Raw genomic sequence first — 27,128 nt, 5'->3', positions numbered from 1 at the left:
CAGAACCCGACGAATTATCAGTGACCGCAGTACCTGCTTTACTTCTTCCGAGTTCGCAGAATTTCTAAGGGCCAACAATATAATTCATGAGCAGAATGCCACTGCCTCACCCCGGGCCAACGGCCAAGTCGAGCGGGTTAACCGTGTCTTGGGCCCTATGCTAGGTAAATTGACGGAACCTGTGGACCACGCGGATTGGGTCCAATAACTGCCGAACATAGAGTTTGCATTGAATAACTCCGTCCATTCCACAACGAAATTTGCCGCTTCCGTACTCCTATTCGGGGTGGAACAACGAGGTGTTGTAGTAGATGAACTAACCGAACGGTTGGGTGACGGCGGAAGTCGATGCCTCAGAGGTAGACGTCCGGAGCTTGGCCTTCCGTAACATTGTCAAGTCTTAAGAATATAATGCTGAATATTATGCGAAGCATCACCCCCTGCCGTTAGTTTTGAGGAAGGGGATTTCGTAGTTATTAAGAATGTAGATACTTCGGCAGGTACAAACAAAAAACTTATCAGACGGTATCGTGGCCCATACGTTGTTCACAAAAAACTTCCGAATGACCGATATGTAATCCGGGATGTGGAGGGCTTCCAGATCACCCAACTGCCGTATGACGGGGTACTAGAAGCCTCCAAATTAAAGCCATGGGCAGCCCCTGATCAAGATTGCACTTCAGATATCCAAACAAAGGCGACACTAGCCACTTAATGTTATTATTTACCCCTTTTGTGAGCAATCGAGGTCGATTCCTTGTCAGGACGGCCGAGTTGTAAGATGTCAGTTATTTATGAATTCTGTTAAATGTTCACACATATATCGAAGTTAGTATTTTAAGCATCGATTGTTAGTAGTAAGTTAGTATTTTAAGTATCGATTGTTATTATTAAGTTGCATATGGAAAACATCGGTATGCGGCCTAAGGCCATACTAGAGAGTTCCTCTTTCTTCTTGCGGCAACGATACAACGAGACAGGCGCACTAGCTGCGCAGCTCAAAATAAATCTTTTGCCATCGTGACTCATAATTATATTTTTCAGAAAATAAATTTACAACTCAGAAGTGGGATGACTACCCGAAAGGACACATATTTCGGTACAAGGCAGGCCACACGCTCCACATCCAAGGTGGCCGCCTCCACGCCCGCTGCTGGTACTGACTCCACTGCCATGTCCACTACGATACCTGCCGCTGCGGTGCCGGTTGCCATTGCGCCCGCCGCTGATGTCGTACCCACAGCAGTGCCGGCCGCTGCGGAACACGTGGCCGCCGTGCCAACCACCGCGGTACCCGCTGCCGCCGCTGCGGTACACGTGGCCGCCGCAGCCACTGCCGTACCCGCTGCCGACGCTGCTGTACCCGCCGCATCCACTGCTATACCCGGCGCCGCTGCACACGCTGCCGCCGCATCCACTGCCGCACCCGCCGCATCCACTGCTGTACCCGCCGCCGTATCCACTGCTGTACCCGCCGCATCCACTGCTGTACCCGCCGCATCAACTGCTGTACACGCCGCCGCTGCACCCGCTACCGCCGCATCCAATGCTCTACCCGCTGCCGCCTTACTAGCTGCTGTGCCCGCCGCTGCCGCACCCACCTCTGCTGTGCCCGCCACTATCACACCGGCTGCGTCCGCCTACCCCAGTCTGGACGAGCAACTGACGACGCTACGGAAACAACATGAGTTGCTACAGTTGCAACATCAGATCCTCAAGCTGCAGCAGAACATGGATGATAAGAACTGCCCGTCTCGGATGGAAACTGCCGCCGCCACCACTGCCGCCACCACTGCCGCCACTACTGCCGCCACCACTGCCGCCGCCGCTCCTGATGATGTGGGAGATAGATTAAACCATCTACAACTGGTGAGTGTTGCCTTTGTTTGTGATGCCAATAGCCAACTTTGGTCTTTAGGCCAAGTCCAGTGTAGTGTTCACCTCCGCAGTGCGGAGACCATACATACGTTTGAAGTTTTGCCGAACAAAGCAACCGAACTGCCGATGATTATGGGCAGAGATCTCCTGTATAAAATTAATATTAGACTTTATAAACTGAAAGAAATGAAATATGAAAAAGAATCTATGTTACTTATGAATAAACCGACTGAATGTAGAAATATGAAACTCACTGATGTTCTGAAGTCCTTTGACATATTTAGGAAAGAGATAGTGATACTGCCGTATGATAGGAATGAGATTGTATCTGCCGAATTGTTGTCTGATTCTCCCCTTCCGAAAACTTCTGTACCTCCGGAAACACTGGATGATGCACTTCTGGCTATAAATGCTATTGAGGTCCCTGCTGTCAATGATTTAGAGTTTGATATAGAGCCCACTTTACGGGAAGAGCAAGCCGTACACTTAAGGTCTATTATTTCCACTGCATATGTACAGGTTGCCCCTGAGTTAGTTGAGCCCGTGAACTATGAGATGAAAATAGAACTGACTACCCAAACTCCGATTTTCTGCCGTCCCCGCCGTCTGTCACACCACGAACGCATCGAGGTGCGTGAGATCTGTGACGATCTCTTGAAAGCTGGCATTATTCGCCACAGTAGTTCGCCTTGCGCTGCCGCGATTGTCCCTATACGTAAAAAAGACAATACCATGAGAAAAAGTGTAGATTATCGGCAGTTGAACAAAATTACGGTTCGAGATCATTTTCCGATTCCTCTGTTAGATGATTGTATCGAACACCTGGGTGGTAGATCGTTCTTCACCGTCTTGGACTCAATCAAATATACTGCCTTCGTAACCCCTGACGGTCAGTTTGAATATGTACGCATGTCCTTCGGACTTTGTAATGGCCCTTCAGTGTTCGCTAGATTCGTTTATTCTGTTCTTAAGAAATTCATAAACCAAGGTCAACTGGTGATATATATGGACGATATACTAGTAGCATCGCATGACTTTGAAACCCATCTCGAAATACTGACGGAAATACTGAATACGTTAAGGGTGAACGGGCTATGCCTAAAGCTTACCAAATGCCGTTTTGCGTATAGGGAATTGGAGTACTTGGGCTACTTGGCCAATTCTGGCGGTATCACGCCTAAACTAGCTCATCTTCAGGCGATAGGAGACTTGCCCATACCAAGGAATAGCAAGGAATTAGAGCGCTGCTTAGGTTTATTCTCATACTTCTGCCGGCTTGTACTTGGTTTCGCCAAGATTGCGTATCTGATGTCCCGATTGTTAAGAAAAAATACCCCTTACGTATTCTCCGAGGAATGCCTCGAATCCTTCCGAACTCTGAAGTCGAAACTGATGGAATCACCCGTGCTATCTATCTATAACACGAAGTCTGAAACGGAGTTACACTGTGACGCTAGCTTAACTGGTTTCGGAGTAGTGCTCCTCCAGAAACAAACCGACGGTAAATTGCGCCCAGTGTTCTACTTCTCTAAGTTAGCCTCCGCTGGCGAATCGAAACTACACAGTTATGATGGTGGGCATTCCGCGAAAATTGCTCGCTGGGCCCTGCTGTTAGAAAATTACAACTACACAATTGTACACCGCTCGGGGGTTAGCATGCCCCATGCCGATGCTTTAAGTAGAATAGAAACCGCCGCATACGTTGACGATATAAACCTTGACTTCCAACTGCAGTTAACCCATAACCGTGACCCCGATATTGTTAAACTCCGAGATGATTTAGAAAAACATGAAATAGCATCTATCCCCGACGAGTGTTCCCCAACTTTATGTCCCTTCCGAAATGATAAATCATGTCATACGAATAGTGCATGAAAAGCTTGGCCATATGGCCGCTGAGAAGTGTTGTGTACAAATCAAGAAGTACTACTGGTTTCCGTGTATGAAGTCTAACGTCAACAATTATATTAAAAACCGCATCAAGTGTATTTATTATTCCGCTTCCGATTAAGACAATCGCATCACGCTACACAGTATTCCGAAAGTGACCCTGCCGTTTGATACCAATCATATTGATCATCTAGGTCCCCTTCCGTCCATACGCTCTAAGAAAAAATATCTTCTAGTTGTCATTGACGCTTTCACTAAATTTGTGAAGCTGTACCCTGCAGCCACTACTAATTCGCGTGAAGTATGTCAGACGTTAAAATCTCAGTATTTCGCGAATTACAGCAGAACCCGACGAATTATCAGTGACTGCAGTACCTGCTTTACTTCTTCCGAGTTCGCAAAATTTCTAAGGGCCAACAATATAATTCATGAGCAGAATGCCACTGCCTCACCCCGGGCCAACGGCCAAGTCGAGCGGGTTAACCGTGTCTTGGGCCCTATGCTAGGTAAATTGACGGAACCTGTGGACCACGCGGATTGGGTCCAACAACTGCCGAACATAGAGTTTGCATTGAATAACTCCGGCCATTCCACAAAGAAATTTGCCGCTTCCGTACTCCTATTCGGGGTGGAACAACGAGGTGTTGTAGTAGATGAACTAACCGAACGGTTGGGTGACGGCGGAAGTCGATGCCTCAGAGGTAGACGTCCGGAGCTTGGCCTTCCGTAACATTGTCAAGTCTTAAGAATATATGCGAAGCATCACCCCCCTGCCGTTAGTTTTGAGGAAGGGGATTTCGTAGTTATTAAGAATGTAGATACTTCGGAAGGTACAAACAAAAAACTTATCAGACGGTATCGTGGCCCATACGTTGTTCACAAAAAACTTCCGAATGACCGATATGTAATCCGGGATGTGGAGGGCTTCCAGATCACCCAACTGCCGTATGACGGGGTACTAGAAGCCTCCAAATTAAAGCCATGGGCAACCCCTGATCAAGATTGCACTTCAAATATCCAAACAAAGGCGACACTAGCCACTTAATGTTATTATTTACCCCTTTTGTAAAGAATCGAGGTCGATTCCTTGTCAGGACGGCCGAGTTGTATATACCATCACAAGAACCAATGGTATTGTTAGCGCTACGTAGGAGACTATAACATGATGAGCCGGCTGGCTGGGGTCTTCTGGCAATTTCCAGTTTTGCTTAGTTTCCAGTTTTCCTTGAATGTTGCTTAGTTCATCGTAGCTTAGCTGCATCTTTGTGAATTGTGTTGTTGTTGGCGCTACTTTTGTTGGGCCCATGCTGAAGTTGCCAAATCGGACATATGACAATTTCATTGTGTCTGTCGTAGTTATACGGTGACCTGTTATTCGTATACCAGAACTCCTAGCTGTACACGTCGGGTCTAGAGTTAACAATCCAGTCTTCCTAATAGTGACACCTTGTATATTATCGTCACAGGTCACTGCGAGTTCAATTGGTCTAGTGGTGGCAAAAATCCACTGATTTTTGTGATACATGTCGTACCACACGAATGATCTGTTTGTGTGTTGTATTTGGCAAGTTGATGATTTTGTGTTTTTGAATAGCTGGAACTCACAGTTGCTATTAGCCGAAAACGTCGTTTGTTTATCAAAACAAATATATTGCTCGTTGTTGAGCTGATGGCATTGTTCCAAATCGGCTCTTGAGCGCCCAATGTATTGATTCTGTTCCTTGTTGACAGCAATGATGGGAATTTTAATGTTCATGATTACAATCCCATGAGTTCCAATTGCTGGAATGGGTACCAGGTTATACAGTTGCACTGCCTGCGTTGCCACTAATGGAAATGTGACCTTAAATATCACATGATTGTTTGCGATTGTTCCTTGTGCCTTCATTAAGCCATATAGTTGCAAGACGTCGTTATCTGGAACTGGCAAATCCAAACCAAACGGAAGATGTCTCTTCAGTTGGTTCAGATGTTCCCGAAGCTGGCCTGGTGATAATAGTAACGGGCTTATTTTGCTATGATGGGCATCTGTAAATAATCGGGAAATTTCGGTTTGAATTCGTTGCAAATTCCCTGCAATAACTGTCATCTGAGTAGTTAGCGTGATATACCATTGCAACGCCTTTACCGCATTGTCCTGGACTTTGGTCATGTCGTTCATTTGTTGTTCCATTAGTTTCATCTGATTTTCAATTGTGGCTTCATCTCGCTTAATGATATTTATCGTTGAATCAATTACAGATGTCTGATTTTGCAGCAAGTTCAATAAGTAATCTTCATTTGATTTAACCTTTCTTATGGTGCCTGACATCTCTGTTGCATACTTTGAGTCCAGCACACCAAATAAGCCGTTCGCAATGTTCCCAATTATATCTAAAGGCGATCGTCGTTGGCGTTCTATGTGAAGGAGATCATTTCCTGTCCGTAGCTCTGAGTTGACATGCTCGAAGTGCCTCTGCATTGCGGTGCATGCCTCTGGAACCTTCATTAATACGCATATTTCTCCAACCTTTACTACTCCGTCTGAAAATGTCTTCAGGTCGGCCCAATATGGTTCGAGATCGTAGAATGCCACAATAGTCCAGTCAGACGTTGCCATCCTTCCTGTGCCAATACTTTCATATTATATGCCTGGTTTGGGGTTGAATCGAGTTACATTAGTTCTTTGAGCAAATGCTATAGGCAATAACAACAGCATTAGGCAGATCGTCATTGCCAACGGTGGCAGACCGATCGATAAGCGTCTTTTTGTTTTTGGTTCTGCGTTGTCCTCGATACCAGGGTCTTTTTGGGAATTCGCTTCTGTGTCATCTGCCTCGATTTTACGTTTTGTTGCCGTCTCTCTAAACAAGGTAGGTGCCTCTGGCTGTTTTAACGTCTACCATGCGGACGTATCCATCCAAGCCTGGATATAACTTAACAATTCGTCCAATTGGCCACTGCAAAATTGGCACATTATCCTCCTTTAGAATTACCATCATGCCTTCTTTGACATTGTTATATGGTTTTTTCCACTTGGATGTACCCTGCAATTCTTGTAAGTACTCTTGAGACCATTGTGTCCAGAATGTATGCTTAAGCCGTTGCACTAATTCCCATTGCTCTGGAATCGATCGCTGTGTTATTGGTTCGGCATCTGGTTGGGCTACTAATGGTTCTCCGATCAATAGGTGGCCTGGGGTTAGAGCTGTTAAGTCGTTGGGATCGTCTGAGTTCGGCGTTAACGGACGAGAGTTCAGCACTGCTTCAACATTGACAATGATGGTAGACAGTTGTTCGAACGTTAAGTTTGCTGTCGATACGTTTTTCAACAGTAAATGCTTAGCGGACTTTACCGCAGCTTCCCATAATCCTCCGAAATGTGGAGACCGTGGTGGTATAAACTTAAATTGCACTCCTTTTTGATTGCAAAATTCCTTGATACTACCTGCTGCCGTTTCTGAGTGTATTGTATCGGTCAGTTCCTTAAGTTGGTTGTTTGCTCCAACAAAGTTTGTTGCATTATCGCAGTATAATGTCTGGCATCTTCCTCTGCGCCCAATAAAGCGCTGAAGCGCGCCCACAAATGAAGAGGTGGACAGGTCTCCGACCAACTCCAAGTGTACTGCCTTGGTTGCAAAGCATACAAATACTGCAATGTAGGCTTTGTCGGGACGTTTTCCTTGAATCTTATGGTGGATCCAGAATGGTCCACAATAGTCTACTCCGGCATTGAGAAAGGGTCTATTCTGAGATACCCGATGCTCAGGTAAGTCGCCCATGACTTGTTTAAAGAACTGAGGCCGGTACTTGGTGCATACTACGCAGCCCTGAATCACATTCCGGACCATCGGTTTCACCTTAATGATGTGGTACTGTTGCCGAGCTATTCCGCGTAGTGCCTCATGTAAACAATGAAGATTATCTTCATGAAGTTTCCGTAGCATCATTTTTACCACCGGATCATTATACGGCAAGAGATGTGGATTCCTTGTTTCCGTTGATACTGGTGCTTGTTGTAGCCTAGTTGCTACTCGTATCATTGAATCTTCATCCAGTATTAGTGGCAATGTTGCCACCGTGCTTTTGCGATCTAGCGGTTGATCAGGTCGTTTCTTTAAGTGCAGTAATTCATATGCAAATCCTGTTTCTTGAATTTGCTTAATGATCACTCTCCGTGCTTGGTCTAACTCTTCCAACTCTAACTGAGCCGTTGGTTTCCTGCTCTGCTTGTGACAAAACCGTAGCACATACGCCACTATTCGCTGTAGCCGGTAAAACGAATTTTTGTGATTTACCGTATATATCCATTCACTCTTGTTGTTTGCCGTGGCAGTCACCATGCTGAATACCTTGGTTTTCTTCTCAGCGGTATCCATCGTGTGCTCTGTAGGCTTAAATGGTGCTGGCCAGCCACGTTGTGGTCCATGCAGAAATAGTGGTCCATACAACCATAATGTATGTGTGCTAAGCTGAACTGCTGATATGCCTCGAGACAGAACATCAGCTGCGTTGAGCGCTGATGACACATGCCGCCATTGCCTTGGATGTGATACTGCGTGTATTTTTGTCAACCGATTAGCCACAAACGTGTGGAAATGTGATGCCCTTGAATTAATCCACGAGAGTACTACTGTTGAGTCTGACCAGAGGAATGATTCTACACTTTCTGATCCGAATTGGAGATCCTGTCGAACTCTATCCGTGAGTTCAGCTCCAAGTACAGCTGCACATAGTTCCAGCCGGGGCAGTGTCTGTTTTTCCAGGGGAGCCACTCTCGACTTGGCGCACAACAATCTGACCGAAATTTGTCCATTTTTATAGGTTGATCGGACATAAACTGCCGCACCATACGCCCTTTCTGATGCATCAACAAATGTATGCAATTCCTTTGTAGTGGGGACCTTGCCATCAAAAATATGCCTTGGAATTTTCATGTGGCTTAGTGCCTGTACATCCTCTCGGTAAGCTTCCCATTGCTTCTCCAAATACGGCGGTAGGTCACCATCCATCTCAATTCGTTCGGTAGCAACATGTTGAAGAAACATTTTCGCTCTTACCACTACCGGTGCGAACAGTCCTAGAGGATCAAAGATACTGCCTTCGTAACCCCTGACGGTCAGTTTGAATATGTACGCATGCCCTTCGGACTTTGTAATGGCCCTTTGTAATGGCCCTTCCGTTGACCAAGGTCAACTGGTGATATATATGGACGATATACTAGTAGCATCGCATGACTTTGAAACCCATCTCGAAATACTGACGGAAATACTGAATACGTTAAGGGTGAACGGGCTATGCCTAAAGCTTACCAAATGCCGTTTTGCGTATAGGGAATTGGAGTACTTGGGCTACTTGGCCAATTCTGGCGGTATCACGCCTAAACCAGCTCATCTTCAGACGATAGGAGACTTGCCCATACCAAGGAATAGCAAGGAATTAGAGCGCTGCTTAGGTTTATTCTCATACTTATGCCGGCTTGTACTTGGTTTCGCCAAGATTGCGTATCTGATGTCCCGATTGTTAAGAAAAATACCACTTACGTCTTCTCCGAGGAATGCCTCGAATCCTTCCGAACTCTGAAGTCGAAACTGATGGAATCACCCGTGTTATCTATCTATAACACGAAGTCTGAAACGGAGTTACACTGTGACGCTAGCTTAACTGGTTTCGGAGCAGTGCTCCTCCAGAAACAAAACGACGGTAAATTGCGCCCAGTGTTCTACTTCTCTAAGTTAGCCTCCCCTGCCGAATCGAAACTACACAGTTATGATGGTGGGCATTCCGCGAAAATTGCTCGCTGGGCCCTGCTGTTAGAAAATTACAATTATACACCGCTCGGGGGTTAGCATGCCCCATGCCGATGCTTTAAGTAGAATAGAAACCGCCGCATACGTTGACGATATAAACCTTGACTTCCAACTGCAGTTAACCCATAACCGTGACCCCGATATTGTTAAACTCTGAGATGATATAGAAAAACATGAAATAGCATCTGTCCCCGACGAGTGTTCCCCAACTTTATGTCCCTTCCGAAATGATAAATCATGTCATACGAATAGTGCATGAAAAGCTTGGCCATATGGCCGCTGAGAAGTGTTGTGCACAAATCAAGAAGTACTACTGGTTTCCGTGTATGAAGTCTAACGTCAACAATTATATTAAAAACTGCATCAAGTGTATTTATTATTCCGCTTCCGATTAAGACAACCGCATCACGCTACACAGTATTCCGAAAGTGACCCTGCCGTTTGATACCAATCATATTGATCATCTAGGTCCCCTTCCAACCATACGCTCTAAGAAAAAATATCTTCTAGTTGTCATTGACGCTTTCACTAAATTTGTGAAGCTGTACCCTGCAGCCACTACTAATTCGCGTGAAGTATGTCAGACGTTAAAATCTCAGTATTTCGCGAATTACAGCAGAACCCGACGAATTATCAGTGACCGCAGTACCTGCTTTACTTCTTCCGAGTTCGCAAAATTTCTAAGGGCCAACAATATAATTCATGAGCAGAATGCCACTGCCTCACCCCGGGCCAACGGCCAAGTCGAGCGGGTTAACCGTGTCTTGGGCCCTATGCTAGTTAAATTGACGGAACCTGTGGACCACGCGGATTGGGTCCAACAACTGCCGAACATAGAGTTTGCATTGAATAACTCCGACCATTCCACAAAGAAATTTGCCGCTTCCGTACTCCTATTCGGGGTGGAACAACGAGGTGTTGTAGTAGATGAACTAACCGAACGGTTGGGTGACGGCGGAAGTCGATGCCTCAGAGGTAGACGTCCGGAGCTTGGCCTTCCGTAACATTGTCAAGTCTTAAGAATATATGCGAAGCATCACCCCCTGCCGTTAGTTTTGAGGAAGGGGATTTCGTAGTTATTAAGAATGAAGATACTTCGGCAGGTACAAACAAAAAACTTATCAGACGGTATCGTGGCCCATACGTTGTTCACAAAAAACTTCCGAATGACCGATATGTAATCCGGGATGTGGAGGGCTTCCAGATCACCCAACTGCCGTATGACGGGGTACTAGAAGCCTCCAAATTAAAGCCATGGGCAGCCCCTGATCAAGATTGCACTTCAGATATCCAAACAAAGGCGACACTAGCCACTTAATGTTATTATTTACCCCTTTTGTAAAGAATCGAGGTCGATTCCTTGTCAGGACGGCCGAGTTGTATATACCATCACAAGAACCAATGGTATTGTTAGCGCTACGTAGGAGACTATAACATGATGAGCCGGCTGGCTGGGGTCTTCTGGCAATTTCCAGTTTTGCTTAGTTTCCAGTTTTCCTTGAATGTTGCTTAGTTCATCGTAGCTTAGCTGCATCTTTGTGAATTGTGTTGTTGTTGGCGCTACTTTTGTTGGGCCCATGCTGAAGTTGCCAAATCGGACATATGACAATTTCATTGTGTCTGTCGTAGTTATACGGTGACCTGTTATTCGTATACCAGAACTCCTAGCTGTACACGTCGGGTCTAGAGTTAACAATCCAGTCTTCCTAATAGTGACACCTTGTATATTATCGTCACAGGTCACTGCGAGTTCAATTGGTCTAGTGGTGGCAAAAATCCACTGATTTTTGTGATACATGTCGTACCACACGAATGATCTGTTTGTGTGTTGTATTTGGCAAGTTGATGATTTTGTGTTTTTGAATAGCTGGAACTCACAGTTGCTATTAGCCGAAAACGTCGTTTGTTTATCAAAACAAATATATTGCTCGTTGTTGAGCTGATGGCATTGTTCCAAATCGGCTCTTGAGCGCCCAATGTATTGATTCTGTTCCTTGTTGACAGCAATGATGGGAATTTTAATGTTCATGATTACAATCCCATGAGTTCCAATTGCTGGAATGGGTACCAGGTTATACAGTTGCACTGCCTGCGTTGCCACTAATGGAAATGTGACCTTAAATATCACATGATTGTTTGCGATTGTTCCTTGTGCCTTCATTAAGCCATATAGTTGCAAGACGTCGTTATCTGGAACTGGCAAATCCAAACCAAACGGAAGATGTCTCTTCAGTTGGTTCAGATGTTCCCGAAGCTGGCCTGGTGATAATAGTAACGGGCTTATTTTGCTATGATGGGCATCTGTAAATAATCGGGAAATTTCGGTTTGAATTCGTTGCAAATTCCTGGACTTTGGTCATGTCGTTCATTTGTTGTTCCATTAGTTTCATCTGATTTTCAATTGTGGCTTCATCTCGCTTAATGATATTTATCGTTGAATCAATTACAGATGTCTGATTTTGCAGCAAGTTCAATAAGTAATCTTCATTTGATTTAACCTTTCTTATGGTGCCTGACATCTCTGTTGCATACTTTGAGTCCAGCACACCAAATAAGCCGTTCGCAATGTTCCCAATTATATCTAAAGGCGATCGTCGTTGGCGTTCTATGTGAAGGAGATCATTTCCTGTCCGTAGCTCTGAGTTGACATGCTCGAAGTGCCTCTGCATTGCGGTGCATGCCTCTGGAACCTTCATTAATACGCATATTTCTCCAACCTTTACTACTCCGTCTGAAAATGTCTTCAGGTCGGCCCAATATGGTTCGAGATCGTAGAATGCCACAATAGTCCAGTCAGACGTTGCCATCCTTCCTGTGCCAATACTTTCATATTATATGCCTGGTTTGGGGTTGAATCGAGTTACATTAGTTCTTTGAGCAAATGCTATAGGCAATAACAACAGCATTAGGCAGATCGTCATTGCCAACGGTGGCAGACCGATCGATAAGCGTCTTTTTGTTTTTGGTTCTGCGTTGTCCTCGATACCAGGGTCTTTTTGGGAATTCGCTTCTGTGTCATCTGCCTCGATTTTACGTTTTGTTGCCGTCTCTCTAAACAAGGTAGGTGCCTCTGGCTGTTTTAACGTCTACCACGCGGACGTATCCATCCAAGCCTGGATATAACTTAACAATTCGTCCAATTGGCCACTGCAAAATTGGCACATTATCCTCCTTTAGAATTACCATCATGCCTTCTTTGACATTGTTATATGGTTTTTTCCACTTGGATGTACCCTGCAATTCTTGTAAGTACTCTTGAGACCATTGTGTCCAGAATGTATGCTTAAGCCGTTGCACTAATTCCCATTGCTCTGGAATCGATCGATGTGTTATTGGTACTGCATCTGGTTGGGCTACTAATGGTTCTCCGATCAATAGGTGGCCTGGGGTTACAGCTGTTAAGTCGTTGGGATCGTCTGAGTTCGGCGTTAACGGACGAGAGTTCAGCACTGCTTCAACATTGACAATGATGGTAGACAGTTGTTCGAACGTTAAGTTTGCTGTCGATACGTTTTTCAACAGTAAATGCTTAGCGGACTTTACCGCAGCTTCCCATAATCCTCCGAAATGTGGAGACCGTGGTGGTATAAACTTAAATTGCACTCCTTTTTGATTGCAAAATTCCTTGATACTACCTGCTGCCGTTTCTGAGTGTATTGTATCGGTCAGTTCCTTAAGTTGGTTGTTTGCTCCAACAAAGTTTGTTGCATTATCGCAGTATAATGTCTGGCATCTTCCTCTGCGCCCAATAAAGCGCTGAAGCGCGCCCACAAATGAAGAGGTGGACAGGTCTCCGACCAACTCCAAGTGTACTGCCTTGGTTGCAAAGCATACAAATACTGCAATGTAGGCTTTGTCGGGACGTTTTCCTTGAACCTTATGGTGGATCCAGAATGGTCCACAATAGTCTACTCCGGCATTGAGAAAGGGTCTATTCTGAGATACCCGATGCTCAGGTAAGTCGCACATGACTTGTTTAAAGAACTGAGGCCGGTACTTGGTGCATACTACGCAGCCCTGAATCACATTCCGGACCATCGGTTTCACCTTAATGATGTGGTACTGTTGCCGAGCTATTCCGCGTAGTGCCTCATGTCCACAATGAAGATTATCTTCATGAAGTTTCCGTAGCATCATTTTTACCACCGGATCATTATACGGCAAGAGATATGGATTCCTTGTTTCCGTTGATACTGGTGCTTGTTGTAGCCTAGTTGCTACTCGTATCATTGAATCTTCATCCAGTATTAGTGGCAATGTTGCCACCGTGCTTTTGCGATCTAGCGGTTGATCAGGTCGTTTCTTTAAGTGCAGTAATTCATATGCAAATCCTGTTTCTTGAATTTGCTTAATGATCACTCTCCGTGCTTGGTCTAACTCTTCCAACTCTAACTGAGCCGTTGGTTTCCTGCTCTGCTTGTGACAAAACCGTAGCACATACGCCACTATTCGCTGTAGCCGATAAAACGAATTTTTGTGATTTACCGTATATATCCATTCACTCTTGTTGTTTGCCGTGGCAGTCACCATGCTGAATACCTTGGTTTTCTTCTCAGCGGTATCCATCGTGTGCTCTGTAGGCTTAAATGGTGCTGGCCAGCCACGTTGTGGTCCATGCAGAAATAGTGGTCCATACAACCATAATGTATGTGTGCTAAGCTGAACTGCTGATATGCCTCGAGACAGAACATCAGCTGCGTTGAGCGCTGATGACACATGCCGCCATTGCCTTGGATGTGATACTGCGTGTATTTTTGTCAACCGATTAGCCACAAACGTGTGGAAATGTGATGCCCTTGAATTAATCCACGAGAGTACTACTGTTGAGTCTGACCAGAGGAATGATTCTACACTTTCTGATCCGAATTGGAGATCCTGTCGAACTCTATCCGTGAGTTCAGCTCCAAGTACAGCTGCACATAGTTCCAGCCGGGGCAGTGTCTGTTTTTCCAGGGGAGCCACTCTCGACTTGGCGCACAACAATCTGACCGAAATTTGTCCATTTTTATAGGTTGATCGGACATAAACTGCCGCACCATACGCCCTTTCTGATGCATCAACAAATGTATGCAATTCCTTTGTAGTGGGGACCTTGCCATCAAAAATATGCCTTGGAATTTTCATGTGGTTTAGTGCCTGTACATCCTCTCGGTAAGCTTCCCATTGCTTCTCCAAATACGGCGGTAGGTCACCATCCATCTCAATTCGTTCGGTTGACCAAGGTCAACTGGTGATATATATGGACGATATACTAGTAGCATCGCATGACTTTGAAACCCATCTCGAAATACTGACGGAAATACTGAATACGTTAAGGGTGAACGGGCTATGCCTAAAGCTTACCAAATGCCGTTTTGCGTATAGGGAATTGGAGTACTTGGGCTACATGGCCAATTCTGGCGGTATCACGCCTAAACCAGCTCGTCTTCAGACGATAGGAGACTTGCCCATACCAAGGAATAGCAAGGAATTAGAGCGCTGCTTAGGTTTATTCTCATACTTATGCCGGCTTGTACTTGGTTTCGCCAAGATTGCGTATCTGATGTCCCGATTGTTAAGAAAAATACCACTTACGTCTTCTCCGAGGAATGCCTCGAATCCTTCCGAACTCTGAAGTCGAAACTGATGGAATCACCCGTGTTATCTATCTATAACACGAAGTCTGAAACGGAGTTACACTGTGACGCTAGCTTAACTGGTTTCGGAGCAGTGCTCCTCCAGAAACAAAACGACGGTAAATTGCGCCCAGTGTTCTACTTCTCTAAGTTAGCCTCCCCTGCCGAATCGAAACTACACAGTTATGATGGTGGGCATTCCGCGAAAATTGCTCGCTGGGCCCTGCTGTTAGAAAATTACAATTATACACCGCTCGGGGGTTAGCATGCCCCATGCCGATGCTTTAAGTAGAATAGAAACCGCCGCATACGTTGACGATATAAACCTTGACTTCCAACTGCAGTTAACCCATAACCGTGACCCCGATATTGTTAAACTCCGAGATGATATAGAAAAACATGAAATAGCATCTGTCCCCGACGAGTGTTCCCCAACTTTATGTCCCTTCCGAAATGATAAATCATGTCATACGAATAGTGCATGAAAAGCTTGGCCATATGGCCGCTGAGAAGTGTTGTGCACAAATCAAGAAGTACTACTGGTTTCCGTGTATGAAGTCTAACGTCAACAATTATATTAAAAACTGCATCAAGTGTATTTATTATTCCGCTTCCGATTAAGACAACCGCATCACGCTACACAGTATTCCGAAAGTGACCCTGCCGTTTGATACCAATCATATTGATCATCTAGGTCCCCTTCCAACCATACGCTCTAAGAAAAAATATCTTCTAGTTGTCATTGACGCTTTCACTAAATTTGTGAAGCTGTACCCTGCAGCCACTACTAATTCGCGTGAAGTATGTCAGACGTTAAAATCTCAGTATTTCGCGAATTACAGCAGAACCCGACGAATTATCAGTGACCGCAGTACCTGCTTTACTTCTTCCGAGTTCGCAAAATTTCTAAGGGCCAACAATATAATTCATGAGCAGAATGCCACTGCCTCACCCCGGGCCAACGGCCAAGTCGAGCGGGTTAACCGTGTCTTGGGCCCTATGCTAGGTAAATTGACGGAACCTGTGGACCACGCGGATTGGGTCCAACAACTGCCGAACATAGAGTTTGCATTGAATAACTCCGTCCATTCCACAACGAAATTTGCCGCTTCCGTACTCCTATTCGGGGTGGAACAACGAGGTGTTGTAGTAGATGAACTAACCGAACGGTTGGGTGACGGCGGAAGTCGATGCCTCAGAGGTAGACGTCCGGAGCTTGGCCTTCCGTAACATTGTCAAGTCTTAAGAATATATGCGAAGCATCACCCCCTGCCGTTAGTTTTGAGGAAGGGGATTTCGTAGTTATTAAGAATGTAGATACTTCGGAAGGTACAAACAAAAAACTTATCAGACGGTATCGTGGCCCATACGTTGTTCACAAAAAACTTCCGAATGACCGATATGTAATCCGGGATGTGGAGGGCTTCCAGATCACCCAACTGCCGTATGACGGGGTACTAGAAGCCTCCAAATTAAAGCCATGGGCAGCCCCTGATCAAGATTGCACTTCAGATATCCAAACAAAGGCGACACTAGCCACTTAATGTTATTATTTACCCCTTTTGTAAAGAATCGAGGTCGATTCCTTGTCAGGACGGCCGAGTTGTATATACCATCACAAGAACCAATGGTATTGTTAGCGCTACGTAGGAGACTATAACATGATGAGCCGGCTGGCTGGGGTCTTCTGGCAATTTCCAGTTTTGCTTAGTTTCCAGTTTTCCTTGAATGTTGCTTAGTTCATCGTAGCTTAGCTGCATCTTTGTGAATTGTGTTGTTGTTGGCACTACTTTTGTTGGGCCCATGCTGAAGTTGCCAAATCGGACATATGACAATTTCATTGTGTCTGTCGTAGTTATACGGTGACCTGTTATTCGTATACCAGAACTCCTAGCTGTACACGTCGGGTCTAGAGTTAACAATCCAGTCTTCTTAATAGTGACACCTTGTATATTATCGTCACAGGTCACTGCGAGTTCAATTCAAATCCACTGATTTTTGTGATACATGTCGTACCACACGAATGATCTGTTTGTGTGTTGTATTTGGCAAGTTGATGATTTTGTGTTTTTGAATAGCTGGAACTCACAGTTGCTATTAGCCGAAAACGTCGTTTGTTTATCAGAACAAATATATTGCTCGTTGTTGAGCTGATGGCATTGTTCCAAATCGGCTCTTGAGAGCCCAATGTATTGATTCTGTTCCTTGTTGACAGCAATGATGGGAATTTTAATGTTCATGATTACAATCCCATGAGTTCCAATTGCTGGAATGGGTACCAGGTTATACAGTTGCACTGCCTGCGTTGCCACTAATGGAAATGTGACCTTAAATATCACATGATTGTTTGCGATTGTTCCTTGTGCCTTCATTAAGCCATATAGTTGCAAGACGTCGTTATCTGGAACTGGCAAATCCAAACCAAACGGAAGATGTCTCTTCAGTTGGTTCAGATGTTCCCGAAGCTGGCCTGGTGATAGAAGTAACGGGCTTATTTTGCTATGATGGGCATCTGTAAATACTCGGGAAATTTCGGTTTGAATTCGTTGCAAATTCCCTGCAATAACTGTCATCTGAGTAGTTAGCGTGATATACCATTGCAACGCCTTTACCGCATTGTCCTGGACTTTGGTCATGTCGTTCATTTGTTGTTCCATTAGTTTCATCTGATTTTCAATTGTGGCTTCATCTCGCTTAATGATATTTATCGTTGAATCAATTACAGATGTCTGATTTTGCAGCAAGTTCAATAAGTAATCTTCATTTGATTTAACCTTTCTTATGGTGCCTGACATCTCTGTTGCATACTTTGAGTCCAGCACACCAAATAAGCCGTTCGCAATGTTCCCAATTATATCTAAAGGCGATCGTCGTTGGCGTTCTATGTGAAGGAGATCATTTCCTGTCCGTAGCTCTGAGTTGACATGCTCGAAGTGCCTCTGCATTGCGGTGCATGCCTCTGGAACCTTCATTAATACGCATATTTCTCCAACCTTTACTACTCCGTCTGAAAATGTCTTCAGGTCGGCCCAATATGGTTCGAGATCGTAGAATGCCACAATAGTCCAGTCAGACGTTGCCATCCTTCCTGTGCCAATACTTTCATATTATATGCCTGGTTTGGGGTTGAATCGAGTTACATTAGTTCTTTGAGCAAATGCTATAGGCAATAACAACAGCATTAGGCAGATCGTCATTGCCAACGGTGGCAGACCGATCGATAAGCGTCTTTTTGTTTTTGGTTCTGCGTTATCCTCGATACCAGGGTCTTTTTGGGAATTCGCTTCTGTGTCATCTGCCTCGATTTTACGTTTTGTTGCCGTCTCTCTAAGCAAGGGGGCCAATTTATGGATAGCCCGCTTGTAGGTGCCTCTGGCTGTTTTAACGTCTACCACGCGGACGTATCCATCCAAGCCTGGATATAACTTAACAATTCGTCCAATTGGCCACTGCAAAATTGGCACATTATCCTCCTTTAGAATTACCATCATGCCTTCTTTGACATTGTTATATGGTTTTTTCCACTTGGATGTACCCTGCAATTCTTGTAAGTACTCTTGAGACCATTGTGTCCAGAATGTATGCTTAAGCCGTTGCACTAATTCCCATTGCTCTGGAATCGATCGATGTGTTATTGGTTCTGCATCTGGTTGGGCTACTAATGGTTCTCCGATCAATAGGTGGCCTGGGGTTACAGCTGTTAAGTCGTTGGGATCGTCTGAGTTCGGCGTTAACGGACGAGAGTTCAGCACTGCTTCAACATTGACAATGATGGTAGACAGTTGTTCGAACGTTAAGTTTGCTGTCGATACGTTTTTCAACAGTAAATGCTTAGCGGACTTTACCGCAGCTTTCCATAATCCTCCGAAATGTGGAGACCGTGGTGGTATGAACTTAAATTGCACTCCTTTTTGATTGCAAAATTCCTTGATACTACCTGCTGCCGTTTCTGAGTGTATTGTATCGGTCAGTTCCTTAAGTTGGTTGTTTGCTCCAACAAAGTTTGTTGCATTATCGCAGTATAATGTCTGGCATCTTCCTCTGCGCCCAATAAAGCGCTGAAGCGCGCCCACAAATGAAGAGGTGGACAGGTCTCCGACCAACTCCAAGTGTACTGCCTTGGTTGCAAAGCATACAAATACTGCAATGTAGGCTTTGTCGGGACGTTTTCCTTGAACCTTATGGTGGATCCAGAATGGTCCACAATAGTCTACTCCGGCATTGAGAAAGGGTCTATTCTGAGATACCCGATGCTCAGGTAAGTCGCACATGACTTGTTTAAAGAACTGAGGCCGGTACTTGGTGCATACTACGCAGCCCTGAATCACATTCCGGACCATCGGTTTCACCTTAATGATGTGGTACTGTTGCCGAGCTATTCCGCGTAGTGCCTCATGTCCACAATGAAGATTATCTTCATGAAGTTTCCGTAGCATCATTTTTACCACCGGATCATTATACGGCAGGAGATATGGATTCCTTGTTTCCGTTGATACTGGTGCTTGTTGTAGCCTAGTTGCTACTCGTATCATTGAATCTTCATCCAGTATTAGTGGCAATGTTGCCACCGTGCTTTTGCGATCTAGCGGTTGATCAGGTCGTTTCTTTAAGTGCAGTAATTCATATGCAAATCCTGTTTCTTGAATTTGCTTAATGATCACTCTCCGTGCTTGGTCTAACTCTTCCAACTCTAACTGAGCCGTTGGTTTCCTGCTCTGCTTGTGACAAAACCGTAGCACATACGCCACTATTCGCTGTAGCCGGTAAAACGAATTTTTGTGATTTACCGTATATATCCATTCACTCTTGTTGTTTGCCGTGGCAGTCACCATGCTGAATACCTTGGTTTTCTTCTCAGCGGTATCCATCGTGTGCTCTGTAGGCTTAAATGGTGCTGGCCAGCCACGTTGTGGTCCATGCAGAAATAGTGGTCCATACAACCATAATGTATGTGTGCTAAGCTGAACTGCTGATATGCCTCGAGACAGAACATCAGCTGCGTTGAGCGCTGATGACACATGCCGCCATTGCCTTGGATGTGATACTGCGTGTATTTTTGTCAACCGATTAGCCACAAACGTGTGGAAATGTGATGCCCGTGAATTAATCCACGAGAGTACTACTGTTGAGTCTGACCAGAGGAATGATTCTACACTTTCTGATCCGAATTGGAGATCCTGTCGAACTCTATCCGTGAGTTCAGCTCCAAGTACAGCTGCACATAGTTCCAGCCGGGGCAGTGTCTGTTTTTCCAGGGGAGCCACTCTCGACTTGGCGCACAACAATCTGACCGAAATTCGTCCATTTTTATAGGTTGATCGGACATAAACTGCCGCACCATACGCCCTTTCTGATGCATCAACAAATGTATGCAATTCCTTTGTAGTGGGGACCTTGCCATCAAAAATATGCCTTGGAATTTTCATGTGGTTTAGTGCCTGTACATCCTCTCGGTAAGCTTCCCATTGCTTCTCCAAATACGGCGGTAGGTCACCATCCATCTCAAAGTTGACTGCTATTTGAACACCATTTTCGTAAGTTGAAACCCTTAGGTTTCAAGATTTCTAGAAGCTCTTGTCTTATTTGCAGGGCTTCTGGTAAACTGTCTGCTCCTGTGAGACAATCATCAACATAAAAGTCATTTTTTAATGCTGACGCTCCAGACGACAATTTTTCAATGTTTTTCAGTGTATTCCAGACACTTCGTCTAAATATGGGGCTTACGTGGTTCCATAAGTTACCGTTTTTAAACGATAAAACTTTAGTTCTTGACTTGGATCCTCTCTCCACACAATCATCTGATTGAATTGATCGGCAGGGTTTATCCAAACTTGACGATACATTTTTTCAATATCTGCCGTGAACACATATTTGTGTGTCCTGAACTGCAGAAGAATTGAGAAGAGTTGACTCTGTACAACTGGTCCAGGATATAAAATGTCGTTCAGTGATTTTCCTGATGACGTTTTGCATGAAGCATCAAATACCAGTCTTAGCTTGGTGGTGGTACTTTCTGGTTTTAGTACACAATGAAGCGGTATAAAGTAATGGTTCTTGGGAATTTGTTCTACCATTACTTGCTTCATATGTCCAAGCTGTTCATATTCTGACATAAATTTTCCTTTTTTATGTCAGGGTTCATTCGCCTCTCTAACGACATGAATCTTCTTATGGCTACTTCCCGAGATTCTCCAAGAGATGACGCCTCTTCAGCAAATGGAAGCTTTACAATTAGCCGATTGTCCGCCGCCGTGTGTAGGTTATCGAGGAAGAATTTTTCACAATACTCTTCTTCCGGACCCCTGTACCTTTTTATTGGCTCTAGTGTGTCTAGTTGCCAGAATCTTTCCAGTGATTCCTCTGGATTCGTCATGCCTACCATGCATGTGATTGAAGCTGACGTTGACATATTAATTCTGCCAGCAACAATCCATCCAAACTCTGAGTTTTGTAATGTTGGACGGTTTCGATTGCCCCGTCTCCTTTCTGGTAGCAGTATAGCATAGTGATCATCAGCTCCCAACAGCATATCAATTTTTCCGGGTTTATCAAATGTTGGGTCCGCTAATTGAATGTTGTCTGGTAATGTGACTTTCTGCGTTATTTGTTCTGTGGGTTGGTCACCTATTATGTGTGGCAATACAAATGCCTCAACTAGCATTGCGAACTTGTTGTATCTTGACCTTACAACCAAGCTTACTCGCGCCTTGCTTATCTGTGGTTGACCACCCACTCCATTTATATGAACATGAGTCTCGCTAATTTTTAACGATAACTTCTTTACCAGTCTCTCTGAGACGAGATTTACTTGAGAGCCGCTATCCAGGAGTGCTCGAAATTCTCCTTTCCTTTCATTGATCCCCTTTACAACTACCTTGGCCGTTGCCAACAGGGTGTATTTTCTGCCAATTCCATACGCAGAAGCTGCAGAATCAGATGTAGCAATTTGGTTGCCTGTTTCTAAATGCAACATTGTGTTATGTTTTTTATCGCATTTAAAGCATCCCCTCCAAGAGCAATTTTTTGCTATATGGTCCGGCTTGAAGCAATTGACACACAATTTGTGTCTCTGCACCCGATTAAGCCGCTCTGCTGCGGATTTGATTTTGAACTTTTCACATTGGAAGAGTTTGTGCTTTGCTCTTTCGCAGAAAGCACACATGGTACTGTTTGTCCCAGATGCTGTTGCGCATGTCTTCCTTGGACTTGGTTTCTCAATGCTGCGATTTTCGTTTCTCGGTTTCCCAATCGCCTCTAATGTTAGGAAGCGCTGTTCCAAGAAGGATAAGAAGTCCTTTACTTCCTGCAGATCCCTTGTGTTGGAAAGAGATTGCTCATATAGTGCGTGGTTGAATGTATCCAATTTTCTTGTCATATGAAACATTATGACAGAATCTGACGATTCCATATTGACGCCGATATTTTTTAAGGCTTGCAATGATTCAAAAATGTTATCATGCAAATTCTTTATAGAAGCTGCGTCATTTCCCACATTTGGGTGATCAAACAGCTTTGCCAGTATGGCTGTTACTAGAACTCGTTTGTTATTAAAACGTTCCTGCAACACTGACCAAGCAGTGTTGTAATTGGCTTCTGTTAATTCCAGGTGCCGTATCAGTCTCTCTGCTTCTCCAGAAAGGTTTGATTTTAGGTACCACATTTTCTCTATCGTGGATACATTTGACTCATGAACCACCTTTTTATAGATGTCATGAAATTGTTGCCATTTCATATAATCCCCATCAAATTTTGGAATGGGAATTTTGGGTAGTTGCAATGATTGTATCGATTGCAATACAGGTGGTGATTGTATTACTACATTTTCTGCTGGTGCCACACAGAATTTCAGCATTGTATTTTCTGCGGCCACAAACGTAGCTATATTATATCCGGCTTCGGCTGGATTTTCAGCTAGCCGATGAATCTCATAATGGATTTCTTCAATTTGCATCCATAATTTGTCGACTACCGATTTGTAAGTCATTTTTTCTTCAGGCAGAATTTGTCTTAATGTCCTGGACAATGACTCCAGCAGAGCACTTTGCTTACGAACCAGTGGTTTGACCATGACTCGCTCTTCCTCTCTTTGGCGAGCTTGTCTCTCTAGCTTTATTTTTGCCAAATGGTCCTTCCAATCTTCCACTATATTAGATACAACCGTCTTCATTTTGCTGAAATAGTCCGTTATAAAGTAGTCATCTTCAGTTGGCACGTTATTTAATTTGTCCATCAACTCCTGATGACCTTTCTCGAAGTTCTCCTACATGTATTCCAGGAGCTCAAGTTTCTCCTCGAAATAAGATGGCTTCATTTTCCTGGCGAAAGAACCTTTTTTGCTATTCCGAATCAAGGCCTGGATTGCCTCTCCTCGTTCTGTCTGCTGTTTATAAAAATCCTCCATGTTCTTTTATATTCTTATGTAATTGCTTGTCTGTACTAGTACTTGACCCGATGGGAGTTTATTTATTTTGTCAAAGACAGGGAACGCTCCGACTCGTTCCTAAAAATGGCCAAGTGTAGCACAAATAAGAATAAGAAATAAATCGAAGTTGCCTTTTAAATAGTGTTTTAACAATAGTTTTATTTTTATTTCCAATATACCTATTCTTTTACACTGATAACTGCCACGACAGTGAAACCAATTTTTGGAGTTTCTTTTCTTTGTTTAAAAAAAATTGCTGATCAACGCCAAAATCTATACTCGTGCGTACTACCTGGGTTACTGACCGAGTTAACTAGGTCAGATATTGCTGACGCCAGGGAATGCAACAGAGTTGATTTGATCAAACTTTATTTTATACAAAAATAACTTTTTATGATTTGATTCAAAATGATTTATGATTTGGTCGCCTCGTTGACACAAATCGTTGTTAAATGATTTTTATAAGGTGATCGCCTAGTTGATCAACTTTTATTCAATGGGCATGCACTGCTACCCCGTTGCGGAAACCAACTCCTAGTTTTCCAGTAAATCTTTTTTATTCGCCAAGGTGGCTACGCAATGATTGCCAAGTTAATCAATTGCGATGTTTTTAGTCGGGACCCCAGATTGATGTGAGATGTTCATCAATTTGTGCCCTCGCTTAGGATTGTCGTGTCCAAAGCGTGCAAAGAAAGTAGTCGCCTAGTTGACCAGTTTCCTTTTTGTTGAGAGACTGGTCGCCTGAGTTGACCAAATGTTCTCGCTTGATGACGGTTTCACCAAGTCTGTTATTCTTTTAACTTGGAGCCGCCAATGTCGGGGTCACGTCGGGGTCACCAAAATGTTCAATGAAAGGCGTTAGTGTTTCTTGAAGTTATTAAATGTTTATTTATTTATATATATATCTAGGCACTAGCACATAAACCAGTGACTAAAGGTTGTCGCAACCAACACATAAATTGGGTGGACCTCGGAGTGAGATTACAAAGGTAGAGATGGGGGCCAAAGACACAGCGATGCACACCCGATGTAGCTACAATTGGTATCTGATCTTACTAAGAATAATGCATTTCTTTTATAGTACAAAATAGCGAGCTCACCAGTGCATAGTTCGACATAGTGTTAGGTCAGCAAAATACGTTTTTATTGATTAACTAGGTCTTTATTGTTTACTGCTGACCATATCAGACCTACTTATGACTGATGAGCCATCTATATCTATAATCGGGTTACATACTTAATTGACATACATTTCTATTTGTTCTATATTATAATTGTCTTAATGTTAGCTTATTTTATATAATCAAAACACCAACAGCCACACTAGAGAGTTCCTCTTTCTTCTTGCGGCAACGATACAGGCGCACTAGCTGCGCAGCTCAAAATAAATCTTTTGCCATCGTGACTCATAATTATATTTTTCAGAAAATAAATTTACAACTCAGAAGTGGGATGACTACCCGAAAGGACACATATTTCGGTACAAGGCAGGCCACACGCTCCACATCCAAGGTGGCCGCCTCCACGCCCGCTGCTGGTACTGACTCCACTGCCATGTCCACTACGATACCTGCCGCTGCGGTGCCGGTTGCCATTGCGCCCGCCGCTGATGTCGTACCCACAGCAGTGCCGGCCGCTGCGGAACACGTGGCCGCCGTGCCAACCACCGCGGTACCCGCTGCCGCCGCTGCGGTACACGTGGCCGCCGCAGCCACTGCCGTACCCGCTGCCGACGCTGCTGTACCCGCCGCATCCACTGCTATACCCGGCGCCGCTGCACACGCTGCCGCCGCATCCACTGCCGCACCCGCCGCATCCACTGCTGTACCCGCCGCCGTATCCACTGCTGTACCCGCCGCATCCACTGCTGTACCCGCCGCATCAACTGCTGTACACGCCGCCGCTGCACCCGCTACCGCCGCATCCAATGCTCTACCCGCTGCCGCCTTACTAGCTGCTGTGCCCGCCGCTGCCGCACCCACCTCTGCTGTGCCCGCCACTATCACACCGGCTGCGTCCGCCTACCCCAGTCTGGACGAGCAACTGACGACGCTACGGAAACAACATGAGTTGCTACAGTTGCAACATCAGATCCTCAAGCTGCAGCAGAACATGGATGATAAGAACTGCCCGTCTCGGATGGAAACTGCCGCCGCCACCACTGCCGCCACCACTGCCGCCACTACTGCCGCCACCACTGCCGCCGCCGCTCCTGATGATGTGGGAGATAGATTAAACCATCTACAACTGGTGAGTGTTGCCTTTGTTTGTGATGCCAATAGCCAACTTTGGTCTTTAGGCCAAGTCCAGTGTAGTGTTCACCTCCGCAGTGCGGAGACCATACATACGTTTGAAGTTTTGCCGAACAAAGCAACCGAACTGCCGATGATTATGGGCAGAGATCTCCTGTATAAAATTAATATTAGACTTTATAAACTGAAAGAAATGAAATATGAAAAAGAATCTATGTTACTTATGAATAAACCGACTGAATGTAGAAATATGAAACTCACTGATGTTCTGAAGTCCTTTGACATATTTAGGAAAGAGATAGTGATACTGCCGTATGATAGGAATGAGATTGTATCTGCCGAATTGTTGTCTGATTCTCCCCTTCCGAAAACTTCTGTACCTCCGGAAACACTGGATGATGCACTTCTGGCTATAAATGCTATTGAGGTCCCTGCTGTCAATGATTTAGAGTTTGATATAGAGCCCACTTTATGGGAAGAGCAAGCCGCACACTTATGGTCTATTATTTCCACTGCATATGTACAGGTTGCCCCTGAGTTAGTTGAGCCCGTGAACTATGAGATGAAAATAGAACTGACTACCCAAACTCCGATTTTCTGCCGTCCCCGCCGTCTGTCACACCACGAACGCATCGAGGTGCGTGAGATCTGTGACGATCTCTTGAAAGCTGGCATTATTCGCCACAGTAGTTCGCCTTGCGCTGCCGCGATTGTCCCTGCACGTAAAAAAGACAATACCATGAGAAAGTGTGTAGATTATCGGCAGTTGAACAAAATTACGGTTCGAGATCATTTTCCGATTCCTCTGTTAGATGATTGTATCGAACACCTGGGTGGTAGATCGTTCTTCACCGTCTTGGACTCAATCAAATATACTGCCTTCGTAACCCCTGACGGTCAGTTTGAATATGTACGCATGCCCTTCGGACTTTGTAATGGCCCTTCCGTGTTCGCTAGATTCGTTTATTCTGTCCTTAAGAAATTCATAAACCAAGGTCAACTGGTGATATATATGGACGATATACTAGTAGCATCGCATGACTTTGAAACTTTGAAACTTAGAGCGCTGCTTAGGTTTATTCTCATACTTCCGCCGGCTTGTACTTGGTTTCGCCAAGATTGCGTATCTGATGTCCCGATTGTTAAGAAAAAATACCCCTTACGTCTTCTCCGAGGAATGCCTCGAATTCTTCCGAACTCTGAAGTCGAAACTGATGGAATCACCCGTGTTATCTATCTATAACACGAAGTCTGAAACGGAGTTACACTGTGACGCTAGCTT

General features: G+C 44.6%; 1 protein-coding gene across 1 annotated transcript; it reads left to right on the top strand.

Moving 5' to 3' along the window:
* The first annotated feature begins 1,071 nt into the window (after positions 1–1,071).
* Positions 1,072–26,164, top strand: LOC137580174 (ice-structuring glycoprotein-like). Its single transcript, XM_068294094.1, has 3 exons — positions 1,072–1,869; positions 25,020–25,844; positions 26,138–26,164. The coding sequence occupies exons 1-3, from the start codon at positions 1,072–1,074 to the stop codon at positions 26,162–26,164; spliced, it is 1,650 nt and encodes a 549-aa protein (XP_068150195.1).
* Positions 26,165–27,128: the final 964 nt, after the last annotated feature.

The sequence above is a fragment of the Drosophila tropicalis genome, unplaced genomic scaffold (genome assembly GCF_018151085.1).
Source record: "Drosophila tropicalis isolate 14030-0801.00 unplaced genomic scaffold, ASM1815108v1 contig_829, whole genome shotgun sequence".
In the NCBI taxonomy this organism is placed as follows: Eukaryota; Metazoa; Arthropoda; class Insecta; order Diptera; family Drosophilidae; genus Drosophila; species Drosophila tropicalis.
The sequence above is the reverse complement of the archived record's forward strand: the minus strand, read 5'-3'. Positions and strand labels throughout refer to the sequence as shown.